This window comes from Melanostigma gelatinosum (genome assembly GCF_949748355.1).
Source record: "Melanostigma gelatinosum genome assembly, chromosome: 6".
NCBI lineage: Eukaryota > Metazoa > Chordata > Actinopteri > Perciformes > Zoarcidae > Melanostigma > Melanostigma gelatinosum.
This window is the reverse complement of record NC_136639.1, coordinates 3167353-3176389: the sequence shown is the minus strand read 5'-3', so window position 1 is coordinate 3176389 and position 9037 is coordinate 3167353. Positions and strand designations below refer to the sequence as shown.

Below are 9037 nucleotides of genomic sequence, written 5' to 3'. Positions count from 1 at the left end.
CCGAGCTTCTCTGTGCTTTGTTTACATAGCCGGGCCGCGCGCGCATGTTAGTAGTGCATGTGAGCCGGCGTGCCCGACTGGCTAGCTCACGGTCGCTGCTCGGTACTGTTCTCATACAGCGGTTACAGCTGATAAAGGCGCCCCGATCTACAGCTCCGTTGCAGAAGATGTTTAAATTACACCCGACTAAAACTTTGACAGACCAGATTCACATGTGCATCTGCAAGTTATTGTCTTTCAGCGGCAGTCACATAAAGTCTTATGAAGCTACAGTCGTTCATATCTTTGACATCAATTATCTCCACGTATCAGTATTTACAAAATATTGTCATGAAAAGCTAAGTTCTAGTCCTTTTATTACCAATTATTGCTTCTTTTGTGGTGTGGTTTTGTGTTATTAGCGGCTTCTTTGATGTAAACTTTCTACAGATGCAACAAGGAAAACGCTTTCCTGAAACCAGGTTTCCCACGAGGTCAGAGGCTTAAAACATATGCTTTTACAAATGATGTTGATATGTCCCACCCACCCGGCGGGCCTGCTAGAATAAATCAAGCCCAGCGGTCCACTGAGTTTTGCTCCCATAGAGTCAATGCAAAGATCCTGGAGGTGACTGAGAACGTGATGTAAAAACTGAAATATGTAAAAAATCTAAATATAGAAGTCAGTGCAACTGTCTCAGACTCAACCTGGTTCAACGACACAAACACAGAAGTCCATTAAGGACAAACGTCCACACAAAGCTGCAGTTCCTATTTTTGCAACCGACGTAAAATCGCAACAAATTGAATTTTGATATGAAAAAGTACACATGTATTTTTAAGTTGGAGTCAGATTAAGGTAGAAAATAATGGAGGGAAAATGATCAAAAACATCTTCTGCACATTATCCTGTCCTGAACTTAAGAAGGGAATAAATTAGAACGTTAATCAGTCAAAGAGAGTTGGAAAGTAAAGATTGGTTTTCCTCACCATAACGCTGGAGCAGAGGCATGTTTTACATTTTACATGATCAACATTTCCCTCCGAACTAAGTTTTACCTCTTGTCTTACCATTTACATAATTTGCTCCGGGGGGATACTTTGCTCTCCTGCTCTTTTTGTTCTCCTACCCCCCCCCCCCCTTGAGACATTGCAGACTGTGGACGTGAACCTATCCACCCTTCCTCGCTGGAGGTGGGAGGTGGAGGCCGGAGCTGGCGCTGGTGTCGCTGCTCTGTGTTCTTTGTGGCCGTGGAGGAGGAGGAGGGACAGGATTCAGAGTCCTGCGGTGGGAGGTTTAGTGCACTGAGTGGGCAGCAGCTCCAGCATCTGCTCCCTCTTAGCAGCAACCACACTGGGTGTTATTGTTCCCGACAGAGATGAAAAAAGAGAGAGAGAGAGGGGGGGGGGGTTGAGAAGGGGAGCGGTAGCAAAGCATGGAAGGTTAGAAAAGTTGAAAACGAAGACGGAGAGATGCGCAAATCCCGGCAGAGTTTAGTGAGTGAATAAAGAGACAGAGAGTCAGATGGAGGGAGACCCGTGTGGGGGGGAGCCTCATAAAAGCATCATTAGGGAGTCGGCTGTACCTCCAGACATGCTCGTCCAATGACTCGCACCGACGGCCGGTCAGGGCTTCCACTCGGCGGAGAGGAGGCCGAGTTCAAGGCCGCGAGCGGGGTTTGTGTGCGTCAGGACACGTGGTTGAGAAATGGATAAATAAAACAACAACGCTTTGCATGTCTGACACTTTGGTTGCAAAGAAAGGGAAAACCACTTCCACAAATAAGAACTGTTGTCCCGCTAATGCTGAAGTGAAACAAGCTGGTCTCATCCAGCATCCGGAGATATACCTACGAACACTAGCGGGCCGTGTGTTTTCCAAAGCACAACTCAGTACTTTTGTTGCCTAAACCCAACTGAGCGGTTTTCTGTGAAGACGGAAAATGTATTTTGAAAAGACTGCATGCATGGAAAGAGCAGAGACTGACACGCGTTTCTGGCGTGTAACTTTTCATACGAACGGTTGAGGATACGTTGCAGTAGCTGCAGGTATGCTCTGTATCAATGAGATATTATGCTCTCGCTGTGGATTTGTGTACAACCTATTGTAACGTTCGCCCCAATGGCCTCTGTTGTAAAGCGTGATTTACGCTGGAGAGTAAAAGCTGAAGTCCTCCCAAACAGGAATGATGGTGGAGGAAAAACAAAAGACTTGAGAAGAAGGACACGAGGGAGCATGTTCTGCCCAGCGTCAGTCAGCGAGGTTATACAGGGTGCGTGTCATTTGGCTGAACCCTGAAAACAACCATGAATTACTCGCTCTCATCACTCCTCTCGTCCAGTCGTGTTGGTCTTCATGGGATTTTTCGCACGTATCTGAAATGTTGATAATATGTTACTATGCACGAGCATGTGGAATGTGGGAATGGTTTTGGCTCCGGTAATCTGCCGACGGCTCTCTACGTACAGGCGCAGCTCTCCGGATAGACAGTGAATTAGAAAGCGGGACTGGAGTTTTAGCTTACACCTGTAAGGTCAGCAGTTCACTTGGGGCTCGGCCTGGAGTTGTGCGACTGGCACCGATGCGTGTAGTTGTTGAACATACAGTACGGGATGTATCTTGGCTGAATGTGCCCGGTTTAAAGCAGCTGAAAGCTTCTTTTTTTATTTGCTGAAAGCAGTCATGTGTAGATTTATTTATGGGATGATTATTTTAATTTATTCCATGAGTAGAAGTGTCTTTTTAGACACTGCGACTTTCAAGAATATTCGAATGGCCTTCTCCACCGAGTCCTAACGGCAAGTGAGTTTATACTTTTTAACAGAAAACACATTTTATATTTTGTGATATTTAGGCTACTATAGGAAGCTTTCAGCTCGATGGCCATCTCCATCCAGTCAGCTGCCACCTTAATTAGGTTTTTCTAATGAAATGAGGCGTTATGGTAAATATAACTCTTATATGTAACTTTAAGAATCAGCCATTTCCTGTCCACAGCGGTGCTTTCAAAGTCAGCGACAGGAAAAAGTTAAAATATGGCGTCTGACGAAAGTTCCAGCTCAAATCGCGGCGCTGCTCAAAACAAGCAAACAAAGGGATTTGGTCGCTGCCGCTCACTTGTGTCGCATTCATTTGGGACATGTTTTAAAGTGTCAGTGGATTTCACACTGGCGTCTTCTGGCAAACCAACTGTCATTCTAACTCTGCATGGAAACATGGAAACGCCCGTCAAGTGCTGCAACTAATAACCAGTTTCATTACCGACGCATCTTCCTCGATCGACCCTTCGGCCTGCAAAGTGTCAGAGAGCAGCGGAACATTTCCCTGAGTCCCAGGTGACATTTTAAAAGTTATTGTTTGTCAAACAATCCAAAATCACAAAGCTGTTAAATTGAAAAATGACGTGAAACATTACACAGTCAGCGAGAAGACGGACAAAAACCAATCACCAGGGTGACAGTGTGCTCGTATAGGAACGCCACATCACAAGTCAATGAAGTCAATACGTATTGAGGGCCTCTAAAAGTAAATGTCTCAATTATTGAATCTATTTATCTGTCAATGTGTCGAATCCTCATGGCCATACGCTATATTACATTAATCTGTGATGACAAACTAACTGCACAGTGAAAGGCGAGGACAATCTCACGGTTGAAGCCGGCCTGGGTCCTGATTCTGATTCATGTCCGTCTTGTCCAGACAGGTTCAGCACTTTGGCAGCTCAGCTCGGCTTTACTTCAGAAGTGTACATTTATTCCACATATGCTGAGGCCACGGAGGGCTGGCGCTGTACTTTTAACTACACCGGCCCTTTGCTCAGCTCCTTCCAAGCCTACGTTGGTCTCTCACGTCAACCTGAGGCTTTAATCCTGCATAATAAGATTTCCTTACCCTTCAAACCTTGTCAAAACCCACTCAAGTCCCGGCCGCCCCAATCGATGTGGACATGTTACAATGGAAGGAGACTTACCATAAATCCGAGCGTCCTGGCATGAGCTTCTTCTTTCCGCGGAAATATGGTTGAAAATCTTGGGTCTGGAGTCTGTGGGCGTAGTCTATATAGCCAGATACTTCCTGTCCAAGAGGATTATGATCCCTTATGAAAATGACCGACTGTAAAAGAGAAAAGAGAGAGAAAAAGAAGGAAACCCTCTGTGTAAATAATCATGGCCATCAAGCTCCTCCTGAGTACAAGCCAGGAAGGCCAATGTCACTTGTTGGAAGTGGACAGATAGAGCGGATCGGTTACAAATCATCCCACTTTGAGATACAAAAGCTTGTGTTATACGCTTCAAATCAGAAACGGATCCAACTAATGTCGTCCTGCGACGGGCCCGGTGCTCGCCGAGGTGGGCGGTCTACAGAATATCCTGCTGCGATCAGTGCGTGGGACTCGGAGCTGAATCCTTCGACTTACAGTAACCAGAGTCTCAGTTCCGTTCCAGCACACCTACAGTCCGGCCAAGAGTGTAGCTTGGAATGACATGAACTGTGGAGTTAAAACGTTATAAGTTGTGTGAATAGTTAAGAACCTTTGTGGGGTTAAAACAAATAAGGGGGGAAACTCAAGTAAAGACCAAAAGAGGGCCCCAAAGAGGATGTATGTGAATAAAGTTAACTTGATTAGTCAGTCGGAAAAAAGACAAAAACACTAAAATGTTGATGTACACATACAAATGTTGACATGAAAAGTATTTTCAAGTGCAAGGTTCAGAAATGTTGAGATTTAACTCATCTGTGGTTTGCAGAAACGTACAAGGCCAACATTACCAATTCTCCCTTTTAACAGTAAAACCACCCAAAAACCAGTGCCTTGATGTTGAGGACTTGGAACCAGATCTGAAACTGACCCATATCCAAAACCCAGCATGAATAGAGAAACGTTTCATTTTAAAGAAAATCTGGTCAAAAGTAGACCCGAGGACAATGAGACCCGATCCAAAATGCGGCCAACCTGAACCGACGCTCGCAGAGATAAAACGCCAGCAGCATTCTGTTCACCAATAGCACTTGAAAGTTCACACCTTTTTATCTTGCAATGACTTTGATGTAGTATATGATCAGACTGGTTGGGTATGAGCCTGCTGACACTCAGACCCAAGCTCTTGTTGAATGCACAGACTGTATAAGAAGTGGAAGTAGTCATCGTGACGTCACCCATTATTTTGTGGACTGATGTTTTGAAGCCTCGAGTTCAGCTATTTTGCCGTCGCCATCTTGGATTACGTCTGTCACCATGTTTCTTTTGCAACTAATGAACAGAAGTGACCATATTTGGAATGAGGAGGAGTGACGTAGAGACGCCGTATACGTCTCTGGTAGAGACCTGTCAATCACCGTGTAGCCCCGCCCTAAAGCATCCCCTGCTTTATGGTCTGTGTGACTCTAAATGGACCATAATGTACTAAATGAACATCATGCTGTATTGAAGAAGACTTGAAACTAGAGATTGAGACATAAACTCATGTTTACAATGTTTACTGAGGTAATAAATCAAGAGAGAAGTAGAGTCATTTTCTCATAGACAGTTCCGCATTGGCTTCACTCGGCAGAACCGGACGTTGCCACCTGGTTGAATGCCAAATATTTTTCAATTTTATCGACAAGAAGGCACAGAGTATGAACACAACAGCCGCGAAAAGGAAACCTCTGGATGTGAGGGCGACAGGTTGGCTCTCTGTCATCCAAACACTGATTTCTGATTAGAACTCTATGAGTAAGAAGAAAACAGTCCTTGGATACTCCAACCACATCAATCTGAAGACTTTTTCCCGTCTGCTCGTCGGGTCTTTGAAGTGAGGCCAAACCAGACATAACCTGGAAAAAACCAACAAGAAAAGGATGACAAATGGTTTTGTCACCGGATTCAGACAAAGCAAATGAAAGGCAAGTTCTCCAAATCCCCTCGGGTGACAGCAGAACATGAAATGATCTTTTCATGTTGATTCTGATGGTTCAGATAACGCGTGATGACAATGGATGGGAAGAACTCCCAAACAGAGGACACACTCAGGTGTGAAGGGGTTGTTTTGTCTGCCTTCACAAAGATAAAAAAGAAGCCTTTCTGCCTCGCCTTGAGAAAAGCAGGACTCTTTTTGTCTCCGACTTGTCTTGTTTACTCTGAGCGTGAATGAGTCCCACTTGTGGGCCTACAGTAACACAGTAAGAGGAGCCAAGAGGAATACCTCGGCTCGCGGCATCACATTTGTACAACTGTCAGGACGCGGGCCATCTGTGGATCCCTTTACTAAAAAGACGTGCGATAACTAGCGCTCCAGAGCTCAGAAGAAAAGAGGACTCCTTTCTCTCCGTCTCTCAAACGTTTAAAACAGATGCTATCAGGTTCACAGCTGGCTGCAGGCCTGGGCCAGATACCCTATCTACTGGCTGCTGTCCTCCTGCAGCCAGCCTTGAAAAGACATCATCAGGTGGACAGAGTTAAGGAGGCGAGTAACATTTGGGTAGTCGCGATAAAAAATATCTGTTAAAATCATCCATGGAGGATATTTAAATCCTAAAGGTCTGTTTGCAAAATGAGCCAGTACAAACAGCAACATCTTACTTCAATACTTTTCCAAAGATGGGCCAATTATATAAAGATTGAAGCTGTACGAGGAACTTTCATGTTGATAGTGGCGCTCCCTGTGGACTAAAGTGGTAGTGTTTCAGAGCACCACAGTCCCTTCAGAAAACCTCTCAATTTACTGCAGCAGGGTCTGACAGTCTGCTCCTCTCAGTCCTAGTCCTGGTTCTCCCGTGCCCCCCTTCCCTCCAGCGGGTCCAGCAACACCTCCTGGGTCTCCAGCAGTGTGGTGTCGGTGTTGACTCCCAGAGAGGAGAAGCTCTGCTCCTGGAGGAGGAGGAGACGCTGCTGCTGCTGCCGGGAGCTGAGCTCTCCTCCTCCTTCCGGAGCTCCGACTCGATCTGGGTCCGTCTGTCCACGGTGGACCAGTCTCTGCTGGAGGATCTGGGTCTGTCCACGGTGGACCAGTCTCTGTTTGAGGATCTGGGTCTGTCCACGGTGGACCGGTCTCTGCTGGAGGATCTGGGTCTGTCCACGGTGGACCGGTCTCTGCTGGAGGATCTGGGTCTGTCCATGTTGGACCGGTCTCTGCTGGAGGATCTGGGTCTGTCCACGGTGGACGGGTCTCTGCTGGAGGATCTGGGTCTGTCCACGGTGGACCGGTCTATGCTGGAGGATCTGGATCTGTCCACGGTGGACCGGTCTCTGCTGGAGGATCTGGGTCTGTCCACGGTGGACCGGTCTCTGCTGGAGGATCTGGGTCTGTCCACGGTGGACCGCTCTCTGCTGGAGGATCTGGGTCTGTCCACGGTGGACCGGTCTCTGCTGGAGGATCTGGGTCTGTCCACGGTGGACCGGTCTCTGCTGGAGGATCTGGGTCTGTCCACGGTGGACCGGTCTCTGCTGGAGGATCTGGGTCTGTCCACGGTGGACCGCTCTCTGCTGGAGGATCTGGGTCTGTCCACGGTGGACCGGTCTCTGCTGGAGGATCTGGGTCTGTCCACGGTGGACCGGTCTCTGCTGGAGGATCTGGGTCTGTCCACGGTGGACGGGTCTCTGCTGGAGGATCTGGGTCTGTCCACGGTGGACCGGTCTATGCTGGAGGATCTGGATCTGTCCACGGTGGACCGGTCTCTGCTGGAGGATCTGGGTCTGTCTACAGTGGACCGGTCTCTGCTGGAGGATCTGGGTCTGTCCACGGTGGACCGGTCTCTGCTGGAGGATCTGGGTCTGTCCACGGTGGACCGGTCTCTGCTGGAGGATCTGGGTCTGTCCACGGTGGTCCGGTCTCTGCTGGAGGATCTGGGTCTGTCCACGGTGGACCGGTCTCTGCTGGAGGATCTGGGTCTGTCCACGGTGGACCGGTCTCTGCTGGAGGATCTGGGTCTGTCCACGGTGGACCAGTCTCTGCTGGAGGATCTGGGTCTGTCCACGGTGGACCGGTCTCTGCTGGAGGATCTGGGTCTGTCCACGGTGGACCGGTCTCTGCTGGAGGATCTGGGTCTGTCCACGGTGGGCCGGTCTCTGCTGGAGTCTGAGCTGAAGGAGGTTCTGGTGAACCTACATGAGTTCATCTGGTTTCACCAGAATCCGACCCGGTGGCTCCGATGACGAGCATCAAGAACAACTCTATAGAAACAGACCATCTTCTCTCTGATGGTCTCGTTAACTGAAACAAATCGAATGTTTCCATGAAGCAGTCTAAAATGAAAACACAACCAAGGTGCACTAAACTAAAAGTGATGGGTGAACAATGCTGTTAATAGTTTTCTTCATTTTCTTTTCAGTCTCTGGAAGAGTTTCCGGAGCTGCGTTAGCAAGGAAACAAAAAACAGGGTAAAAAACATCTTAAAAATACAAGATGACTTTGTAGTTTCACTAAATGGCCTCTGACAGGTGAGCCAAAGTTCATTTCTCTCTCAGGGAACTGGAGGGGGGGGGGGGCCTCCACCTTGCACCATGGAAAACAAGCGGAGGCCTTACGTCACCTGCCAGCAATTACCAAGAACAGGTGCTGTGACCTCACAGGGCAGCGAGCGAGCGAGGCCCCCCCCCGCTTCATGGCAAACATCAGTGTGGTTGGTTCCTGAGAAGCTGAGCAGGTAGAGATTCTGGTTCTTTGTGACGCTCAATATTCACTTTGCTCCTCTTTCAAACTCTTGAAATTTCAGCTGGCTGGAAGGAAAACACCAGTGACCTTAAGATGAAGGCCACACAGACCGGTTCAGAAGCAGCAGACAAATCCACAATCCGTCCAGTTCATAAACACAACAAAGCATCTCAAACCCCCGCGGGGGGGAAAACTATGAAGATGTTTGTGTGCTCAGAAAACAAGCGGTGAAAGTGGAACAGTGTTGACGACGGTAACGATTGTGGCCTGTGAAAGCTGCGATGGTGTCCGCTGCCTCTTGACAAGAAGTGAAAGCCACACAGATGTGAATTACTCCACAAACCTTCGGCTAATCTTTCAAAGCCCCCGCGGCTGAAAGAGAGGGATTTACAAATTCAAGTCAAACAGAAGCTGACAGCAGGCC

At 47.9% G+C, this 9037-nt stretch overlaps 1 protein-coding gene across 1 annotated transcript in view; it reads right to left on the bottom strand.

Annotated features, from left to right (window-relative positions):
- cfap299 (cilia and flagella associated protein 299) overlaps positions 1-9037 on the bottom strand; it is a gene marked incomplete at its 5' end in the record, with an annotated part of 75978 nt that overhangs the window by 24205 nt on the left and 42736 nt on the right. Inside the window, one exon of the mRNA XM_079270724.1 lies at positions 3951-4093. Within this exon, the coding sequence (XP_079126850.1) occupies positions 3951-4093 (143 nt within the window). The remainder of the gene's footprint in view (positions 1-3950; positions 4094-9037) is intronic.